We start from the raw sequence: 22,794 nt of genomic DNA on the forward strand, positions 1-22,794 counted from the left end.
AAAGTGCAAGTTCACTAAATCTTTTCAAATGATGAATTTACTGAAAACTAAGCTGCCCCTAGGATTATAACAATCACAGAAAAGTACAGTTTGAGATATCATGGAAGTAGGCTTGGCAAATATGATAGTGAACAATTCCTATCAAATTAAACTAAAGGGAATCTGACCTGGCATCTCTTTGACCATCATAAGAGCACAAGCCAATCTGAGAACAAACCTTTTGAGGACTTGTCTGCAAACATGTCATCCATTTTAGAGCACATCAACATCAAACCATATATCCACTAAACACACAAGGAATGTCTTTCAATAGTCAATTCTGCTAGTAGCAAAAAGTGAGTAACTACTTCACATGGTAACTATGTTATGCCACAACCATGTCACTAGTTGTATTATACATGCACTAGTCTTAATAGCATGTTCTGAGAAATAAAGAACAATTTTTTACATGCTTTTTTGCCAAGCATTGGTCATAATAACATATTAAATAAAAAAACAGACCTGTGACATCAAGAGCTCAAACATCATATCACCATACTGTGATATTACAGTTTTGCATTCTTGGCTTACAATACCGGATGCACCAATTGCATGGTTGATCTGTGTTACAATACCCTATATCACAAACAACACAGACATGTGCCTCAGTCAGTTTGCTTTCAAACTATGAAGAGCAGAATCCACAACGATTACAAGATTAATCTATGTCAACTTCCCTAACATGTTGATGGCAAAATTATATCTCTTATTATATTATATACTATAAACAATTTACTATCCAACAATTTGATATTCATATTATCCATTCCATATTGGTTATAGCCATTGTTACAGCTCCATCTTGAGTGAAATAATATTCTTTGAAGTTGTCCAACATTATTCATCAAAGCCATTATTGATATCCACTCTATGATGACTATTGTATTCTTATCAAAGCCATAATTTCTAATAACCTGTTGTTTATTTTTTCTTGAAAAGTTTTCAAAGCCCTATTTCAAATCTTCCTAACAAATCTCCCTGTATTATACCCGTACAAAAAGGTTTTCTTGTGAAATTCTCTTACACCCGAATAAATACTTTATGCTGCAGTATTCAAACCATTTTCTACTACACTAAAGAACTTTTTTATTTTTATATCTAAAATCAAATATTTCTGATTGCTATTATATCTTTGAATCTTTCCGTTTAAGAAATGTTATTGTCCTCTTAATTACACAGCATAAAAAGAATCAAATTAATTAATAAGTATCCTCATTCACTAGTACTTTTACACAAAAAAGTTGCAACACACTATATAAGATTTTCTCCAAGGCATTGGCTCATCGCCTGAAAGTGGTTTCCCCCAATCCCATTTCAAAAGGTCAAAGTGGTTTTGTTCCAAACAGAGCAGTAATTGAAGGGATAATTAGTATTATTGCTTCTGAGAGTCTACATTTTATCTCAATCAACAAATCAAGAAGCACGGTGATAAAACTGGATGTTAGTAAATCCTATGATAAGGTTAACTGGACATTTCTTATGTTGATTTTGGAGAAATTTGGATTTAGTTTACAATAGTGGGAACTCATTTATGATTTAATTGCCATAACTTAGTTCTTGGTTCTTGTCAATGGGGGTCCTGAAGGCTTTTTCTACGCCACTGGTGGATTGAAAAAGGGTGATCCCATCTCCCATTACCTTTTTGTACTAATGGTGGAAGCTTTGGGCAAATGTTATTGTCCAATCACAGCAGGAGGGTCTGTGGAAAGGGCTTGTTGCTACTGAGGATCTGAAGGCATTCACACAGTTACAATTTGCAGATGACACCATTCTCCTTGGGGAATGTTGCATTAGGAAAGCTTTGCACATTAAGGGGATCCTCTCTTCCTACTCGTTTGCAAATGGACAGCCGATAAATGAGTAAAAGTCACTTTTTTCCCTTTAAATCCCCCATGCATCTTCAAAAGCAGATTGTGGACATACTTGATCTTAGATGTGGGTGTTTGCCCAGTAAGTACTTGGGGATCCCACTATTCACTGGGGCCTATAGAGCTGTGCTATTGGATTCCATGGTGGATTTATTCAAAGGCAAGACTTGCTTCCTGGAGGGGAAAGTGGCTGTTATTTGCTGGGAGAATTATGATGATCAAGTCTGTATTGATTGCTCTCCCAATCTACCTTATGTCTGTCTTAAAAGCCCAAAAGAATCTCATTGAGACGATGAAGAAAATTATGAGGGATTTTGTTTTGCAAGAACTTGAAGATAAAAATTGGTTTCCCCTTATAGCCTAATATACTGTTTGCCTACCACAAGGTGTGGGTGGGGCAGGGTTATAGAGAATATCTCTCCACAACCAAGCATTGGGTGCCAAGTTGTTATAGAAGATTTTTTCTGACAGGGATTCTATCTGGAGCAAACTCATGAGAACGAAGTATTTGGACTCCATGGATGATAAATGCATCTTCACCACAACTATGCTCCCTCTGAATTCTCACATATGAAACTTCATAGCTTTGTGCCGCTATATCATCATTGACCACCTCTAAGGGAAGTTAAGGATGGAAAAACTGCAGATTTTGGGGATAATACTTGGAACTGTTATTAAGGCAGGATTTAACGGACATCAAGAAGAACTTCGCTAAAAATGGGGATCCAAAGTGAAAAATTATGGGGAGTCTATGGTAGAAAATGGAATCAAACTATGTAGGTGGAAGGCCCTTTCCTCCTTGCTTGCCCTTGTGGCATAGATTGATGCTCTTGTGGGCATCCTTTCCCTCAAGAAGGTGAACTTGCAATCACAATAAGATACATTGTGGTGCTTCTACTCTTCCAGTGTTGATTACTCAATAAGTTCAGGATATATCTCACTCATGGAACAGCCTGAGGATGAGGACTGGCCAGCTATCAAGTGTTGGCATAAGGATAAGTGCATTTGCATGGGCTGCAATCAAAAGGAAAGTGCTCACTGGAGACAGACTGCAGAAGATAGGTTACAATGGCCCCCTTAGATGTGTTTTATGTAAACAGGCTGAGGAATCAAACAAGCATCTTTTTATTTCTTGCCCCTTCACAGGAAGAGGTTGCAGTGGTTTGGTGATCAGCTAGAATTTTCAGTCATTTTGCCTGATTCTCTACTGTAGCTCATTAAGGTCTGGCCTTCCTCAAAGCTGAAAGCCTTATTTTCCAGTTTGTGGATGACAAACCCCTCTCTTTTGATCTGGCATGTTTGGAAGCTTGAAGTTGCCATATCAGAGGTTGTGATGTGTTGGGCGGCTCTGAAGGCTGGGAAAAATGGAGTATTCACTGCATGGAATGGGAGCATGATTATAAATGGAAGAACCTCTCTCCCTCCCTGGTTCATGGGGTTTGCGAGCTCAACTGGCTAAGGATTGATAGATCTCTGATCAGATCGATTCCCCCTTCTCAAGGGGAATGTAAGCTCAAATTTGATGGTGCTTCTTGAGGCAATATTGGGGCTTCGGGGGGCAGGTGTATTATCAGAAATTCTACGGGAGATATTGTAAAAGTGGCTTCCAAAAGATTAGCCCCAGGGACAAATAATGATTCTGAAGCTGCTGGCATTGCTGCTTGGTTTGCAACTTGCTCTTTCTTGCAACCTCAGTAAATTACATATTGAAGGTGACTTCTTGGTGGTCAACAATTCTATTGGGAAAAAATCCTCGTCAGGGTGGTGCTTCATTAGCATTCTAAGGGAGATTTGGAGGTATCTGGAGAGTTTTTCTTTCTTCACAATAAATCATATTTATGATGAAGGAAATAAAGTCGCTGATTTCATCTCAGACCAGTTAATTGATAATTTGAATGACCTCGCCATTGGTTCATCCCCAGATGATTGTAACGGGAATCCTGAAATCATTGCAAGGGACGATCTATCACTTAATTTGCATTCATGATGCAGTTGCTTCGTGTGTTGTTGAGTGGCAAAAATGTACTCTCTATGTCACTGTCTAGCTCTTGACAGGGATCAATTTTGTAATCTTTCTTTTTATAGTTAATGGAAATGGGACAGGGCCCTTTCCTCACTTGAATTATAATAAAAAACAATTTAAGGTAATGCAGAATTACCATTGGACCAACCAGAAGGGAAGTTCCAGAATCTGCAATGGCAGCACACCCTCCAGCACAAAAGCCTGTAATAAAATGTCATTCATTATTTCTAAAATGTTGTTACACTAATATTGACCTATTATAACAAAACACAAAAGGTCCAGAAAGCCTATTGTTACCTGTTGATTCACCACTAATGAGAAAGTCTCCCATGTTAAACTGAAACGAACTACAATAATAAGTTAGAAAAGTGGAAGGATTTACGACTCTCCAACTAATGTATGGTATACTAAAATAATACAATCCTTGCCAAGAATATCAAAATCATTCTACACCGTACCTGCCAATATCCTTTTCTTGTAACAGGCACATACGTATGGTTTCCCTTGAAATGTTCAGTATCAACGCCTCCAAAAACAATCTCACCGCCATCCTCTTCATCTGCATTTTTGTTCATCCAAATGGAAAAGACTGGATCTTGGACAAGGCCCTGGTAAACCATGTTATACCTGTTGAGAAACGGAAAAATAAACCAGTTAAAGACTGTAAAGCTGCACAGGCTTATGCAGTGACAAAAGGCTAACTTATTATCAATCATAAGAGATCAAGCATCATAAAAATTTAGCTTGTTAGAGAGGCTAAAAGAACTATGACAACATTTTGTGTGTGCTAAATGTGCTCGCACTACAGGAGGAGACAGAGATTCATGCAATCAAGCAGTTCATTCTAGAGAAGAGAAAACAAGACTCACCAAACTGGAACAACCTCGTCAGCAGAAATTTCAGGAAATCCAAGCCCTAGAATGCCATCAAACTTGGCCACCGAGAATGTCCCCGGTTCATTTTTTGTCTCGGTAAAAACCTGCACAATAGAAATTGAACTTCCACACAATTGTCTATACTGTTAAAACATGCGATTCAAAAGTATTTAATAAAAATACAGACCTGGTTTTTCACAACAAGGTCACCAACAGTAACATGATCTTTACTCAAGAAGCCAGATATGGAACCACTGCCATACTGAATATCACAAGATTTCCCTTCAAGATCAACAAATATAAACATATGAATTGTGGAGCAGGTTTCCAAACATTCCTCCTCAAACGAAATATCTAAAAGAAAATACACCATTGAAAAACCAAAAAAATTGCACAGTTCACATCATTTAAAAACTGCATTTGACGGTTTTATGCTTTTAGAAACAATTTAGTAAAATTCAATTACATAGTTTTAAGTCAATTTTCACTAATAAATAATGAATGAGAGGCCGTCTCTTACTAATATGAATGATCTTATTGCATTCAGGTGATGCCCACAAAGGTAGTTGAAGTGCCAAGACTTCCTAGGAGGTCATCCATCACAAACTAAAATGTACTTAGTCATTGAGTTTCTTCTACAATCAATCCCACCTAGCTTACTACTGCATTTGCAAAACATTCAGCAAGTGTTGTGTCTTATCAATCAATCAAAATAGAGCTCCCTAGCTCCTTCATTTTTATGTAAGTGGAGTTTTCAATAGTGTATCAAATCGTGTTATGATAATTTAGAATTCAACAATGTAGCTTTGAGTCAATCTTCATCAACATATTTTTCATGAGCAAGTTTTATTTTGAGTGTTGGGGATTGTTTTAGAGTGAAAGTTTAATTTGTTAGCTGCAGGTGTGGCTTTAGGTGGAGAGTTTGAAGAAGGCTTTTGTAGAAGCCCTTTGCTGTTGTTAATGTACTTTGTTGCAGGTCTATGTGCAGACTCATATCAGATTGGGATAATGAAATGTGAAGCCAATAGGCTCAAGTTTATGTAATAAAAGGTGATTAAAAGTTTAATAGAAAATCTCAAGCTTTTGTTTGCGCAGAATTGGTGTCCAATTCTTAATATTTGTTGCTTCAAGTCAGATTTGCATAGCGCTGGAAGTGTGTTTCAGGTTGTTGTTGTGTGGGTTTGTTTTCCCACTGCATCAACCCAACTCCCACGACCATGAATGGACCACTTAGCACTTATTGCATTTAGGTGATACCTCCAAGGAAGAATGTTGAAGAGGTCAACCATACCTATACTACTTTGGTTCAAGTGGGCTTGATTTTGGTGGATGATGAAGTTTCCATCAAAATCAAGCCCGCTTAGTTTGCTACCCCATTTGCAAATCTTCAACAAATGTTATCTCATGAAGCATTCATTACAAAAGTTCGCATAACTCCTTCATTTCATCTAATTAGCATTTTTTATAGTGTAATGATTTATCAATATTCAGTTGTGTAGTTTCAACTCCATCTTCATCAACACATGTTTCACAAAAATTACATCACAGAAATACACAATCACTAATTTTTTATTTATTTAGAAACATGCAAAACATTTTTGCAAATTTGGAAATTCATGTGTGTGTGCGTGTTCAGATGGGCTTGATTGTGGTGGATGACAAAGTTTCCATCAAAATCAAGCTCACTTAGCTTATTACCCCATTTGCAATCATCTCATGAATCATGATAAGGTTCCCAGAATCCCAAGCGAATTCATTTCATCTAATTAGCATTTTTCATAGTGAATCAAATTATGTAATGATTCATTAGTATTCGATTGTATAGTTTCAATTCCGTTTTCAGCCACACATATTTTACAAAATTTAGTTCACAAAAATACAGTCATAAGAAAACTTTTGATTTAAAAACATACAATTTTTTTTTTTAAATTCTCACACACAGGCTTGATTTTGGTGAATGACGAAGTTTCCATCAAAATTAAGTTCACTCAGCCTGCTAAGACATTTGCAAAACCTTAAGCAAATATTGTTTCATGAATCATTTAATTTTATTTAATTAACATTTTCAACATTAAATCAATTCAGTTATGTAATTTCAACTCCATTTTCATTGAGACATTCATTACTTCATAGAAATATAAAATCACTAGAAAGATATGAAATATTTCACAAATTTGAAAATTATATATATGTGTGTGTACAGCCCAGCAATCAGCATATGTCCTAAAAGTGAATACCCATATAAGTGCGAAAGACATGTCCAAATTCTCAGAAGGTTGATGTCTTAGCAAATGACAATAACCATTCAAGAAGAATAAACTATGAAATGCAAGGAAAATTATTCAAAATGAAAGAAAACCAAGGAGGCCTTTGACCACATAAAATGAAAAAAATAAAGTGTATAGAAAACTCCCTCAAAAGGTGACATAATGCTTCAAAAGTATATTTTGGTGGTCTTGCGAGGTAAACAGAAAGCTGGTTCATTTCATAATGCCAACGTAGCAAGCTCACCAGGCTCATTGAACAAAGGGCAAACAAATATTCTAGACACATGCATTTTTAAATAAAGAAACAAGACCAGCTCAACGCATAGAGGTGTGTAGAGGCTAACAAGATGTTCCTGCATGACACCAGAAAATGATTTTAACTTCATACGAGCAAATATTATCCATACACTTCAGAAAAACAGAACCAGTCATCTTTCCGGGATTGCAAAAACATAAAAAAGATAATAAAAGCTGGATATGTAAACCAAAGTTCTGTTCAATTTAAAAAAAAATTAAAAAAACAAAAAACCAATTGTCAATAGAAACTGGAAGCAATCACTGATCAAACAATTCAAAATTAGAAAATAGTTTTAGCAGCACAGAAAAGAATCACAGAAAGGATTCAATAAAATTCTACCAACACCTAAATACCCGTGGTATTGAAAAATATGTGCTGATAAATAATATTGAAAAGCCAGAAAAGAACATCCCTTGAAACCTCCTTGAGGTTGAACTTATAACATCAATTATACAGATAGCAAAAAGCAGAAGTTCTCGGCAAAGATAACCTTAAAGACTCCCGGAGAAAAAATCCTGAAGCAACGGCGACTAAAGTACTAGGCATGCCCGTGAACATTATATCGAAGGAGAATTAAAAAACTTAAAGTCAATTAAAAACCAAATGTTTTTCATCGTTTCTATAAACTGCTTATATAATTTAAAACTTTAGAGGTTAAACTCGGCAAAATTTCACTTCCTTTATTGAATTTAAAAGCATGTAGGAAAATAAAACCCTTCAAATTACAGTTAATATAAAATATCTTCTGATAAATTGAAAGCAAAATATTTTGACAGGATTGTAGGGCCTGTTACAAGGAATTTTTTTATTTCGAAGAAAGTTTACTAATAAGAATGTAAAGTTGAAAATATAATTTATTTGTATGATAATGTTTAATTATAAAATATTTTAAATTTAGAAATCAATAAAATTATATGTTCATACATCTAAAATAAATAAAAAAGTTGATTGTCATGAGTATTTGTCTTTGTAGTATTGTAATAAAAATATTTGTTGTCAATTTAGAAATAGATAAGTAATAGTTTGAGATCAATAGACTCTTGCAACTAATTTTATCCCAATATTAATAGGTTAGTGGATATTATAGTTGTTAGGGATTACCTTGACCTCAAGATTTGTATTAGGTGCAAGTAAAGTTGAGTTTCAATTGTGACTCACTATTAAAGTTGAGTTTGATCTTTAAAATAAAAAAATAATTGATTAGTTGATTGTAAGTTTGATAACAAAATCTCTAGAAGCATAGTCTAAATGAGAATTGTGATAATTTCAACTATTTGATTGATTAGTTGATTTTAAGTTTGATAACTAGATACTTAAAATTGTAGTTGAAGTTGAGTTTGTAAATGAGAATTGTGATAATTGCAAGTTTTCACTATGTATTATGTAACTGATTTTGTTTTTTATTAAGGTAAGTAGAGATTTTGAAAGGGTCCAAACCCTTCTACAAAAAGACCAAAGAAAAATAAAAGAGAAAGTGGGAAACTAGGGTCCCAACCCTATTCAAAGTTGCCATAAGGCAAGGCAAAATAGACAAAGTTGTATTTGTTTTGATGTTGATCCATTTTCAAAAAATCAGTCATGCTTCCATGAACACGCTTGATGCACCATCAGATGAGTCTAGCATTTATTTGTTGTGGTTGCAATACAATGATAAATTAATGGTGGAGTTAATCTCCATTACATAGGTAATATCTATAATGTGATGCGTGTAGGAAAGGGGCTTCATTAGTTGCAAATGGGTAGTGAATGCAATTATGACTTGATGAAGATCAACTCCTTTAGGAGGCTTGTCTTTGATAGAACAAGTTTGGTATTCCAGATTGTAAATCATGTACATATGAGATTAGATATTGTTTTTTGAAGAAATGTTGTTGCACACTTTGCATTCTCATTAGGAGGATGCAAGATTTTTGTTGTCTATTTTCCTCCAAGTGCAATTTAAACATGTTGTTTCTTGTTTTACTGTGTTTAAAGGCATTCTATAGTTTTTTGTAAGGCTAGTCATGTTTTGTTGTTTGTAAGGCCTCAGTGACTCCATGCCCAATGGACTAATAATGCTTATGGATCCTTTTGTTTGGCAAAAAAGCATGCATATAGGTCACCAAAATGTTGACTTATTTTATTTCACCACTCCAAAAATCATGTTTTGTTTAGAAAATGTTAAATCTAGATGGTCGTATATAAAAAATTTCATCATAGTTGGCTAGAGCATAAAAATTAGACTCTAATCCTTTAAAAACTTTCCCAAAATTCTCCAAGATAAAGAATATTATGCTTGCAAGTTTTACCTATCTAACTAGACCATGAATAGTTCATCTAGCTTTCCCTATAAGGCTCGGATCAATTGGTATCCCCAAAAGAGAAGCTAAAATGAAGAAAATAACAAAGTTAGCCTTTTATAGGAACTCAAGTGAACCTCCCCTCTTATGTCTAGTTAACTTAGATTTTCCTACACCCAATTTGCATTTAGCCAAATTCTAATGTTTGTGGAACTTTGACGCCTATAGGAACTTGGCCTGCACATCCAAACTAAACCTTTTAAATAGATAATTATCTAGGTTCAATTAGTTTTTTTTGCATTTAACCATTTGTAAATCCAATTTAAAGTGTTGCAAAAGTTCGAGGTCCTTTTGGATTGAATTAATAAACTTGTTCACTCTCTAGGTTTACTAGAATTTGCATGCTTCCTTGTTGATATCATGAAGATATCATCCATGGAGATTCTTTTCCCATTTGAACTTAACCTTTTTAAAGCCCATTTCTTGATTGGTTTAGTTAGACTTCCCCACATATTGAGTTCACCCACATCTTCCCACACATAGCCATTTTCTAACATCATGTTGATGCTTTGTTGATGTCATCCTCATTTGCAAATACCCCTTACCCATAAAAACCAACTCTTGTCAAGGTAGCATTTCAAACCAACTCACTTGCATTTTTTTTGAAAACCATCCAATACTAACATCATCGATCTTGAGCAATCCCAATCCATGATGATAATGTCATGTTGATGTCATCAATAAAACTTTCCTTTCAAAGTAGATACTGAAGGTTAGTGAGGTTGATAGGTTCAATTCTACAAGTTTTTCTATAGATATGGTTTTATGCGACTTTCTTGCAAGTACAATTTATATGGTATTCCTCACAAGGGTCCAGTTGCACTTCCAAGACCCATAAAGGCACTAGAATGACCATATTTATGCCATTAATACTTTTCAATGACCACTACCTACTAGATCAAATCATATGGCACCCAAAAACCATTTTAAATTTAAATTTGCACAAATCTAGAGAGGAATTTCAATGATTGCCCATACGTGGACATTATTATTTGCAAAGCCCAAATTCAAAATTCCATCCCTAGGCCATATTTTTTAATGGATTTCTTGGGTAGGTTTGATGTATTCACATATCATACATCAATAATATTCATTACACCTTAGTCATTAGATCATGTTGTACACCTAATTGCATTTCATTGGTTGACTTGTGGTAGCTAGGATTTCTCTATAGCTTTCCACATTCTCGATAGCCTCTAGTGCCACTTCTAGAATAAAATGCTAGTCGTCCTCATTTTAGGAGGTTCCTTCTCAATTTCTCTTTAGAGACTTACATTCTATGCAATTTTACTATTATAAATATACTCAATTCCTTTGATAAATTTTCTTGTTTCACCTCTTCTTAGTTCTAGTATGTTGTGAAATCTTTGTTACCTTCATGTTTGAATGATTTGGCTTCTTTTCTATAGATGCACGATGTGTATAAATGATTTATAGGAATTTGTTGTCTATTCCTTTCCTTCTCGATCTTTATTAAATCTCTTACCTCCATACCATCCACATGAACTAATAAATGAAGACCTGTGTGAATTTATGGTCCTCTCTCCTACTGTGAGAAAGGAGGAACCTCATTAAATCTTCGTGCATCACAACCCTTTCATTTCCTATAATTATTTCTCTCCCTTTTTCTCTTGTAAATCGATAGAATATGTGTAGTTTCTAGGTTTAATCTACATGTTGGGTTGGATCAACTCATGCATCTTGTCTTAGTAAAGGAGTTGGCCTTCTTTGGAGATTTGATTCCATCTACAAGGGTCCCACACCTTGAGGCCATTCTCATTGTTTCATTGGAATGTTGAATTTTATTTAACAAGGGTACAATTTCAAGTGATAATGAATCCCTAAGGTTAATTTAAGCAATCATCATACCTAGTACCATCAATAGATCATATATCCAAAACCCTTTGTGTTCTTTGTATATATGTTTGTCTAACTATAAAATTTGATGGGGAAGAGTACATTATAGTGGTATTAAAACCACCTTTTTATACTAGCTTGTGGGTGTGTGTGATGTACATTTATGTAGGAAAGTGTTTGATAAATTAAGTACCAATGAAGGAAAAAAAGAAAGGAAGACATTATGGGTGATATGCATTAGGAAATTAGCCTCTAAGAAGTCATTAGAAATGAAAATAGAGAGTTGGCTAGGGAATTTCAATATACCATGAAGGAGTCTATGCAAAATATTGTGAGCACTTAGAAAGGAATAAAGAAACAATGGAGTGTTGGGAGATGTAATCCAAATGGTGCTAAAGGAAGTCACTTAGACAATAATGGGGTTTTAATCAAGTGACCAACTAAAACATTCAAAGCCATTTTTTTCAAAAAGAAGAAGAGGATCCATTTGGGGAAAAACAACAACTTCCACCAAGGCTTGAGGATGATATGTAAAGGCATCATACTGAATATAGTGCAGCAAACCCAACCATCTATTGTGACATGTCACATGGAGTATTATAATACGAAAAAAAGGAATGATCATCACAAGGGAATAAGATATCAGGATCAACAAATGAGAGATATACAAAATTGGTTGGGAAAGATCATTACATACACTCATGATGGATTCAATGGGGTCACAACAAGAATTTGGTTGCAAAAGTTGAATATTTATTTCTCCTTAAAGCCCATGTATGACGAGGAAGAAATCAAGTTTGCAGTAGTTCACCTAGAGGGTGTGGCTCATGAGTGGTGGCGCCATGGAATGGTGGCCCAAAGACATGGATCAATCACTACCTTAGGGGAGTTATTCCAAATATTGATGGAGAGGTTTGACAAAAAGGATCCAAAGATTTACTTTAGAGAGCTATCATAATTGAGGCAAGAGGGCATGATTCAACACTATGGTAGAATTTCATAGACTACTAGTGATGGTTCCATATGTGATAAAGAGGAGACTCATATTTATTTTTGTAGAGGGTTTATTAAAAACACTCAAGGATTTGGTAAGGGCATTTGATGCAAGCTTGTTGTAGGATGTCATTAGTGGAGCCTTAAATTTGGAGGATTTAGAGACCAAAAATAAATTCTACTCCAAGAATGCATAACCAGTTTGACATAAAAAGAATCATCATAATAGTTTTCTTAAACCTGAGGCACTACCCCCAAAACCAAATAAGGTTGAGGATTCCAATGTTGAACTTTCAAGGAAAAAACTATGCCTCACTTGTAGAGAACCATGGTAGTTTGATCATAGATGTTTGGGAGGACAAATACACTACATTGAAGTGGTTTTCCATGAGGATTTTGAGGTAGGAGAATCTAAACCTAAGGTTATTGTTGATAAGATGGAGCATGGGGATCAAGAAGGAGAGCATTTGGGTGACACACTTGCAACACTTTTAGGAGCACCTAGATGTTATCCACTTTGTGTTAGAGGAGTCTTACAAGGATGCAGGGTGACACTTTTGATTGATAGTGGGGCAACCCACAAATTTATTGATGAGACAATAGTGGCTAAGATGGATTGGAGGATAGAATATTTTGAAGGATTTGATGTTACAATGGCCAATAGGTTTACTATTCCATGCAACCGAAGGATTCTGTAGTTGGATTTGACTCTAGGAGGGCACACAATGTGAGTAGAATTCCATGTGATTAGCATTAGTGAGATGGTTGGTATTGGGAGTACAATTTGGCTGCCTTCAATTGGTGAGTACACATACAATTATCAAACTTTGGAGTTGAAATTGAAATCTAATCATAAGGAGTCAATTCTTCATGGTCTTTCTAATGGGAGTCCCATCATAGTTTCAACTAAGAGGATGGAGAGGGATTTTTATAGAGACCAAGTTGCTTGAGTAATAGAGTGATTGATTTTTATAAATCTTGGATAAAAATAGCAAGGTTTTCAATGAAATTTCTCTAGATTTACCATGATATAGGGTCCTTCAACATGTAATTAAGCCAAATGGAGGAGAAAAACCTACCATCATTACACCTTATCATCACCTTAGGTGGTATAAGGAGGATATTGAGAAGGAAATTAAGGAATTATTGGAGAAGTACATACAAGCTCTAGTCCATTTCCTTCTTCCATGGTGTTGGTAAAAAAAATATGGTACCTTGAAGATGTGCATTGGATATAGAACCCTCAACAAAAAGACAGTTAAGAATTGGTACCCCATACCCAAGATTGATGAGTTGGTAGATGAGCTTCATGGTGTAATGTACTTCTCCAAGATTGATTTATGATCGAGGTATCGTCAAAAAACTACTAGTTATTAGGATGTACACACAATAGATTTCAAGTGTCACTATGGGCACTATGAGTTCTTGGTCATGCCATTTGGGTTGACTAATTAAGCACTTGCCACTTTCTAGTCATGTATGAATCAATTATTCGTTTTACAATTCAGAAATTTGTATTGATTTTCTTTGATGATATCTTGACTTATAGTAAGAAATGAGAGGGTCACTTGAAGCACATAAATGAGGTGTTTGGCATACTAGAGCGACATCCATTCTATGCTAAATAATTTAAATGTGAGCTTGTATTGACTAAAATATTGTATTTGGGACATAATATTAGTGCCCAAGGGATTAGCATGAACAAGGAGAAGATCAAGGCAATACAAGGTTGGCCTAGAGCAAGGGTTTTGTCACATTTCAAGGAATTTGTTGGGATTTGCAGCTACTATAGGAGGTTTGTGGAAGGTTTTTCATACCTTGCATCCCTATTGATATATTTGACAAAGAAGGGGGCCTTCTTTTGGACCACTTCAATATAAAGTGATTTTGACAAGCTTAAAGAGGTAATGAGTTCATGTCCTATTTTGACTATTCTAGATTTCTCACTTCCTTTTGTTTTAGAGTGTGATGCTCTAGGATTCAAGGGGAGTAGATTAGTTTTGATGCAGAATAGACACCCTATAGAATTTGAGAGTAGAAAGCTAAAGGAGACAAAGGGGATCTTCTTTATTGATATGTTGGCTATCATGTACACACTAGCCAAATTTCGATAATACTTGGTTTATGGGAATTTTGTGACGAAAACAAATCATAATAGCCTAAAGTTATTCCTTAATCAGAAGGATTTGAATGATATATTACAAAAATGGGTAAGTGATCTAAAAGCCTAGGATTTTTACGTTGAATATGTTAAGGGAAAGAATAATGTGACAATTGATGCATTCTCCGAGAAACCTTATTTGTTGTCTATGACTAATATATCTATTGGATAAAAGGTTTCTATAAAAGCTAAATATGCTAATAACACATTTCCATTTTTATTTTGGATGGGAAGTTACAAGATAACAAGTATAAAGTGGTTGATGAGCTCATTCTTTATAACGATCAAGTGTATCTTGTATCAAAATTAAAGGTGAAGGAGAAAACTTTGAGGGCATATGTCATGACACAGCACTTGTTGGTGACCATCTAGGGTACTATAGGACATATAATCAAGTAAGGGAGTATGTGTATTGGAAAGGGATCAAAGGTGATGTGTTGAGACTTTTTAAGGACCTAAGCTTGTTAACAAAATAAAATAGAGCAAGTATTTCTAGCTAGTTTGTTGCAACCCCTACAGGCATTTCAAGTAAAAAATGAGAGTATCTCCATGGATTTAATCACAAGACTCCCAAAGGTGCAAGGTAAGGATTGTGTCTATGGAATTGTTATATACACTAAATATTTTCATTTTCATGCTATATATTTAGAATATAAGACTCCACAAGTGGTTGATTTTTTAGAGTTTTTTTAGACTTTATGGGCTACCAAGGAGCATTATAATTGATAGGGATATTAGATTTATCAGCTTGTTTTGGAAATAATTTTTTCAATTGATAGGTAATTTGATCTCAAGCACTAGTTATCATCCTCAAACTAATGGGGAAATGAAAATTGTGAAGAAATGGATAAAAAACTACTTAAGGAACTATTTTATAGGGTAGCAAACAACACGAGTCAAGTAGATACAATTTTGGGAGTATTGCTACAATTATAATCATCACACATTTATGGGTATAGCTCATCTCAAGGCACTCAATTGTTATGATGTTATTTCATTCATGGATTTGATTCTTTCATAATTTAGAGTACCCTAGGCTAGAGATTTGATTCAATAAAGATTATACATTGTTAATGCACTCAAAGAAAACCTACAACAACCCCAAAACCAACAAAAGTGGTATGTTGATCACCATTAAATTGAAAGGAGTGAGGTGGGAGATATGATATTCTTCATATTACAACCTTATAGGCAATCTTCCCTTAGGGGAAGTAGTGCTAAGAAGTTGTAGTTATGATTATATGAACCTTATAATATCATGAGGAGGATTGGTGAGGTTGCTTATGTCTTGGAACTTCTAGAGAAAAATAGGATTCAAAACATTTTTCATGTTGCATGCCTTGTGAAGGCCCCTGGATAACAAGTCAATTCATCAATCTAGAGATATCCCCACTTGACGATGAAAGAAAATTGATGTTAGAGCTTGAGACAATCGTGATGTAAGAGAAAAGGCATTGAGAAACAAGGTTATTCTTGAGTATTTTATGAAATGGAATAATCTTCCACTTGAGGATGCTACATGGGAAGGAGTGAAGATTTTAGCTTTTGAGCTTTAAGTTTCTTGAGGGCAAGCAATTATAGGAAGGAAGGACTGTGACAACCCCCTAGATGTCCATCTAGCTACTCCTAAAAGGGTGTTTTTTAACACCCACATTATGAATCACCAAATTAAGACCCTTAAAGCCCTACACAAACAAGCATAAAGTCTATCTTGTAGGATTGGGCACTAGCTAGAAGACATGGTATGTTTTTGAGATAATTTTATCATGTTGTGAAAAGTGGAATGCAAACCTTACCTGGGTAGTTGCTCAACTACGTCAAGATGTCAATTCTAACGTGAACATTAAATTTCCACTCTTTTTTTTGGCTTCCTTCAATTAGAGATTTCAAATTAATTTTGAGGGTTTGTTGCCAAGTTAGGCACCCCTACATATTGAAGGATTTTACAAGTAGAAATATGGCGATGGGTTGTTAGGGCACCTATTGATTCTTCTCTCAACACTCAAGTCACTAATTATTGGTTAAGTTGACAATCAACCAACCTAGGACAATAAGTAGATCTTAAATCCACTCCTCTTTCATGGTGGAAACCATGCTAGGCAAGTTATTGTAGCTTGAAACCAAGTGGGAAAGTTGAAATATCAAAAGGATATGGATGAACCATTTGACTAGGAACCTACAAGATACATTTACTAATTTGAACCACCTAGGAGAACAAACTTAGTAGGGTGTTGAAATAATAGCGCAATTGCAACCCTACAATTAATGTCATTCATAGGTGCTGCCTCTTCTATGTTTCCAAAAGTGTACAAGGGAATCATTGAGGGATTGATTTGGGTTAATTACACTTGAGGGTTTCATGGCTCAAATTTTCTAGATGATTTACCATAGATAGCATTCCTTACATGATGATCACCCTCATACATTGATATTAATCACCTACACCTGTGGTGCTATAAGCTTCACCATCTATGCTACATTTTATAATTGTTTCAATGAACTAAGTGAGCAATTAATTAGGTTTAATTTTTAATCATATTTGATCTTATATTATGAAGCCTTAGTAAATAGTGGTATTGATTTAATTGTTTGAAATATGTTGGTTATACTCATATAAATTTGGTTTAGTCAATTAATAAAACCTAAAGTTAATTTGAATAATCAACACACTTGGTATCATTAGCAGATCATAGATCGGAAATATTTAATGTTCTTTGTATATCTATTTGACTAACTAGAGATTCTAGTTCCCACAGAAAGGTACATTAGAAGAAGCTTGTATAACATTCAAAATATGTATAATTGTAAGGTTTGTCTTGAGTTTCTTAGGTTTGAAGAGCCCTCGAATGAGAGTAGTGTGTTGGAAAAGGTCATAACTTCCAATGCTACCTTAAGCTTTTGGTCAAGTATAATACAATTCTAAGGTCAAGATCAACAAGACAATTATATTCTAAGCATGGTCCATTATATTAGAGAGGAACTAGGAAGTAACCTCAGAATAGTGAAGGAAATGTTATCAATTAGGTGAGTGCACCTTTGAGAGAGTAATATGTTGATTCTCTACCTAGTTGATAGAATGGAAACACTCTAGGGCATGTGGGTTGCCTGTAAATTATAGTGTCTCTAGAGAGGGTTGGTTCCCTTGGTTTATCACCTAAATTTATCTATACTACTGCTACTTGCTAGGAAAAGGGGAAGAAAATGACATTAAAATGAAATCTAAAACCTATATGAGGTGATACACCAAATGTTTTGTGGCTTATATTACTGTTTAACACACAATTTTCTCAATAACAAAGTTGGTTCATGCACAACTCAAATTTATTGACATACTTATGCATCAATATTTCATAGGAGAGTTGATCGTTCACATTTTTAGAAGGAAAATGGTATGTTTTCATAACTAATAGCTATTTGAACCATTTACATGACCTATAACCTGCATAAGATATGTGTTTTTTCACATGTAGGCACCAAAGAATGAGACACAACATTAAGGATTTGCATATATAATCATAGAATTACATCAATAATTTACTTGTACACAACAATCAAATCTTAAGAAGGAAAAATACTTTCCTTTATTGATAAACAAAGTGTTTACAATTGCAATACTAGCCTCAAAATGTTTTTCATTTCTTGAAAAACAAAGTTTACAATGTTGTTTTAGTCTCAAAATTAAGTTTATTGACTTGCTTGATACATGTATAATTCTTGAAAGAAGTAACTAACTCCTACTCTAGGTGTCCCTTTTTGCTGTTTGAACACCATCCTAGAAACTAACAACATATATTTAAAGAAAAAATACCATGAACTGCCTTGTCTTGTTATGTCAACCTCTTTTAGGTGCCTAAAAGACTTTCTCCTTGTCTTCTTACTAGATAAGGTCCTAAGTGGCATTGGGAAAGGATGAGTGCCAAGTTTTAAACCTCTTATGCTTTGTTGGCTCCTATATATGCTCTTAGATCCCCTAGATGCTTGGAACTATTGTCTTCATGTCACCCAAACTACCCCTAGATTCTTGGAAGAAGTCATAACTGATCATAACTACCCCAAATTGCCTCTTTAATATTCTCCAATTGGATCTTACTATCTTGAATACGATCTGCATGGTGATAGGGCATACATTTTTAAAATTTTAAGTTGAAAAATGCCTTCTTGTGGCTTGAGGATAAGGTTTTCTTAACTACCTTTTCAACATTATATTTGACTTTTATGCACTATCTTGTAGAAGTATACTATGTATTCATCCCTACACTTTTGTATCATCATTCTTAATATGTCCTATCTCCTCCACACAATGTCATGACTAATCATACATTGCTTTTTTGACCCTTATCATTATAAGCATAGATAGGGTTATTGCATTCAACCTTAGGTAAGGAGACTTGAGATAAAATGTCTCATAAGGAAAAATGGTAAAATTTCAATGCTAGATCACTATCATATACCAATATTTTCTCTTATTTTACTAGTCTTCATGGACAATACTATGAATTGTCATCATCTATACTCTTTTGAGCAGTCATATCTTTGTGGATGCCTTGTCTTTGTGACTAATTTCAACACCTAATGTCATTGTCATAGCAAACTGGTGGCTTCCATTTCATGGAGTTTCTTGAACCTATCATATGTTTGACTCTTCTTGTGTGAGGTTTTAGAACCACCTTAGGACTATCATAACAAGCTCCTTATTTTTACATTTGTCCATTGTCATGCAACATAAATCTCATGTCAGATAGTCACAATGAGTTGGAGACTACATTTGGCTTGCTTCATTTCTCAAAACTACCTCATGACACTTCACTTTAGCAAAACACTGTCAGGTGTCTATTATGTTGACTTCTACCAGGGTAGTCCTTTTGATGGAATATTGTTTGTCATCTGCTAATGTCCTTTTTTTTTATAATAACTTTGTCCTCATTCCTACTCAATGATCGACACAAATATTTATGCATAGGTATGCCATACTGGCTCATACAAAAAATGCTTGGTAGACCCTAATACATACTTCTAAAATCATCTTTTAGGACTATATTACCTTCTCATCACAAGGTATACCATAATATCTAGAGTTCACATATTAGATTATTGATTGTCTACTTAGTCACACACTAAAGAGTGTTATCTAATTGATTGTCATTCCTTAATTTGAATCGTTCTTTTATTCACTTGATTGTTGTCTTGACTCACTATGGGATATTGACATCCATCGCAATGATCATGTTGCTTGCTTGGTGTTGTGCCCTCTTTCACATGACTGTGCTCTTTTCACTATCCTTTGTACCTTAGTTCATCTTAACCACAAACCAACTCACAAGAATTTTGAGGTCCTCGAGTATGGATTTCTCAGATAACTTTAGTGCTTTAATAAGGTTAGGATAATATCTATCCTCTTCTTCAATCTTTATTTGAATCATGCTTGGGTGCAAACATGATCCTAAATAGGCTTAGCTACAACTTCATAGACAAACCCTTTTCATTATCCATGTCATTTGTAGATTAAATCTTGGTGGTTACAATTGCACAACTATCCTCTACTACTGTCATGTCCATTTAAAAATCTTCATACTTAAGTACTACTAATTGTCATGTTAATTGAAGTGTTTAAAAGCCTTTGTCAATGCTTTATGCTCCACCACAAGACTACCATTTCATGAGATGATATCTCATTTCAAACTACTTCTTAGAGGTCATTAAAAATCCCTTTACTATCATTAAACAATGTATGTTGGTCTATGGAAGAGTTCATGTGAACAATCCATGAGCTCAATTGTCATGCATCATTCATTTGTCATTAACAAAATTGTATTTCTCAACTACCTCATCACCTTGTTTATTGATCTTTATGCATGTTGTGGGTTGTGTATACTATCATGCTTTATGGAATTATTTTTTGATATGCCTTTGAAGCCTTCTCTACCTTTTAGTTAGCATGTGAATCTAAATGTCCTTCATATTCACTATACTTGGAGAAACTTCTCATACTTTTCCCATTTTCATAGTCTTTATAATTGCACTATGTCCTTTTACCTTCATATAATTGTTATGAACTTCTTGTCACTTGCTTCGACATCTTGGTAATCACTTTTTCTTCAACAATGTCATGGCTTGTGCATAATAATCTTCTATAATCTTCTATGATTGCCATTAATAATCTTCTCTCTAAGTGATTGTCCTTAACATGAACCTTGGTTACTTCGTACAAAATCTTCGTGATTCAAACTAGACAAATAGTTATCCTAGTCTTGGCAAACTTTTTGTATGTCTAGAACATTATATTCTTATAATGGTGGAAAAACTAGGGTTCTACCAATTAAGATAGTAAGACTAGTAATTTTACCTTAGGAACCACTACATTGAAAGAGGGGTGAATCCAATAGATCTAGCCACAATCCAAATAAGGAAAGGGTTGAAATTCTAATTAGATTCACTACTTATTTGATTGCCCCCTCTTTCTTAGTTGAAAATTGGATGGTTATTGTGAAATTAGGGTAGGACCAATGAATAATTGAAGTAGACCGGCGAAAATGGACTGCTATAGGTGTCTCACAGAGCCACAAATCAAGATCTGGGGAAAATAAGAGATTTAGAACTTGTTCCTAGAAGTTTGGCCTGATTTTTTGGGACCAAGTAGTGCAGATTCACCCTAGTCCTCCAAATTTCGCTCCGTTGAAAGCTGAACTTGTTCATCAGCGTCAACTCTGTCAAAATCTATGAGTACAACTCTTGAGCTTGTTCCTTGTACATAGAAAAAAAGGAAATAGGTTTGTGGAGAGGGGTTTATCTTAGGTCAAACCTTGATTTAGAAATTAACCTTGAATTGAATAATGTAAACACTAAAGTAAATGCTAGGAGATATACCTCAGATCTACAATTGTTGATGAAAGGATTGATGATGCAATTATCTTTGAATGTAATCACAAATGTTGAATGTAATGGTATGGCAAACACATGAACATGAAAAACCCTAATCAAACACACATGCTTGCATGAAGATTGATGTAACTTTGCTCCATAATGTTTGGAGGATGAAATGCTGCCTTGAATCTCTGAAAATGCTTGATGATGATTGCTTGAATGCACAAATGATAGGTGTGGAGTCTTAGTGGTATCAAAATGAATTGATAAGATGTCTTTATGTAGTGTTCCTAGGTAAATTACCAATTAGGCCGACCTCCAACAATCAAGTGTAGCCACAGGGACCAAAATCCATCGAGGAGGGGAAGGGCCTACCCCATTTCAAATCGAGGCATGTTTAAGGGGCATCTGGGCGTTTTGGGTGCCCTGGTCCAGGACCAAGGTGCTTCATGCCCCGATCCTCTAGAAATAGGACCAACCAACCATGAAACAGGAGAGGACAACCTCTGAGATGGGGCCCACCCAACAATGTCAACATGTGACATCAAAGTTGAAGCAAAAGGGACCAAAATGAACCTAAGGGGAATGAAAATGAGACACACTAAAGTAGGAGTACACACATGAGGTGTAAATTATACCAATTGCAATTTATGACGCTATAGTTCTTATGACTACTGACTATCATTTCATACGGTCCTCTCATCTTGCTTCCATGATCTATCAATGTTGACATTCTAACACATTCTCCTATAGGCTCATTGAGGGATATCCAACTTTGAAGGATCTAAGGATACACAATTTTTTAAGTGGACAAGGTATTAAAAAGTAGTTGAAACACAAAGGGTATAGGAGAATGGTATCTACTCTCCTCTTGTAGAAATAACACAAGCGTGACAAAATATTGAGAAGAAATAAGCATACATGATCTGTAAATCATTTGATCAAGGTCCTTTGATTCTAAGCCTTCATAACTTTGGTGTATGTGATCATTAGTTATTTATCGTAGACTACCAGTTCCCTGTCTCATGACTTGACACAAAGTCTTCATGTATGCTAAGATTGTTATCTATCATAACCCTTGCATGATGACTACTTGATCCCTAGAAAAACAATGTTTATTTCCCTTATAGTGCCTTTTGATAAACCTTCTTTTAAGATAGTATAATCTAGAGGATTCTCATTAGTCTTGCATTATTTTCTATCTTGAGTAGCA

The 22,794-nt window shown here is 34.9% G+C and overlaps 1 protein-coding gene across 3 annotated transcripts in view; it reads right to left on the reverse strand.

Annotated features, from left to right (window-relative positions):
• The window catches only part of LOC131072604 (aspartic proteinase A1), an 83,207-nt gene that overhangs the window by 57,681 nt on the left and 2,732 nt on the right, over nt 1-22,794 (reverse strand). For all 3 annotated transcript variants that reach the window (XM_058009000.2, XM_058008855.2, XM_058008921.2), the window contains exons 4-10: nt 4,993-5,087; nt 4,800-4,909; nt 4,389-4,557; nt 4,228-4,267; nt 4,067-4,131; nt 502-615; nt 168-232 (exon numbers count right to left, since the gene is read on the reverse strand). In XM_058009000.2, the coding sequence (XP_057864983.2) occupies nt 168-232; nt 502-615; nt 4,067-4,131; nt 4,228-4,267; nt 4,389-4,557; nt 4,800-4,909; nt 4,993-5,087 (658 nt within the window). The remainder of the gene's footprint in view (nt 1-167; nt 233-501; nt 616-4,066; nt 4,132-4,227; nt 4,268-4,388; nt 4,558-4,799; nt 4,910-4,992; nt 5,088-22,794) is intronic.

Source organism: Cryptomeria japonica, chromosome 3 (assembly GCF_030272615.1).
Source record: "Cryptomeria japonica chromosome 3, Sugi_1.0, whole genome shotgun sequence".
NCBI lineage: Eukaryota > Viridiplantae > Streptophyta > Pinopsida > Cupressales > Cupressaceae > Cryptomeria > Cryptomeria japonica.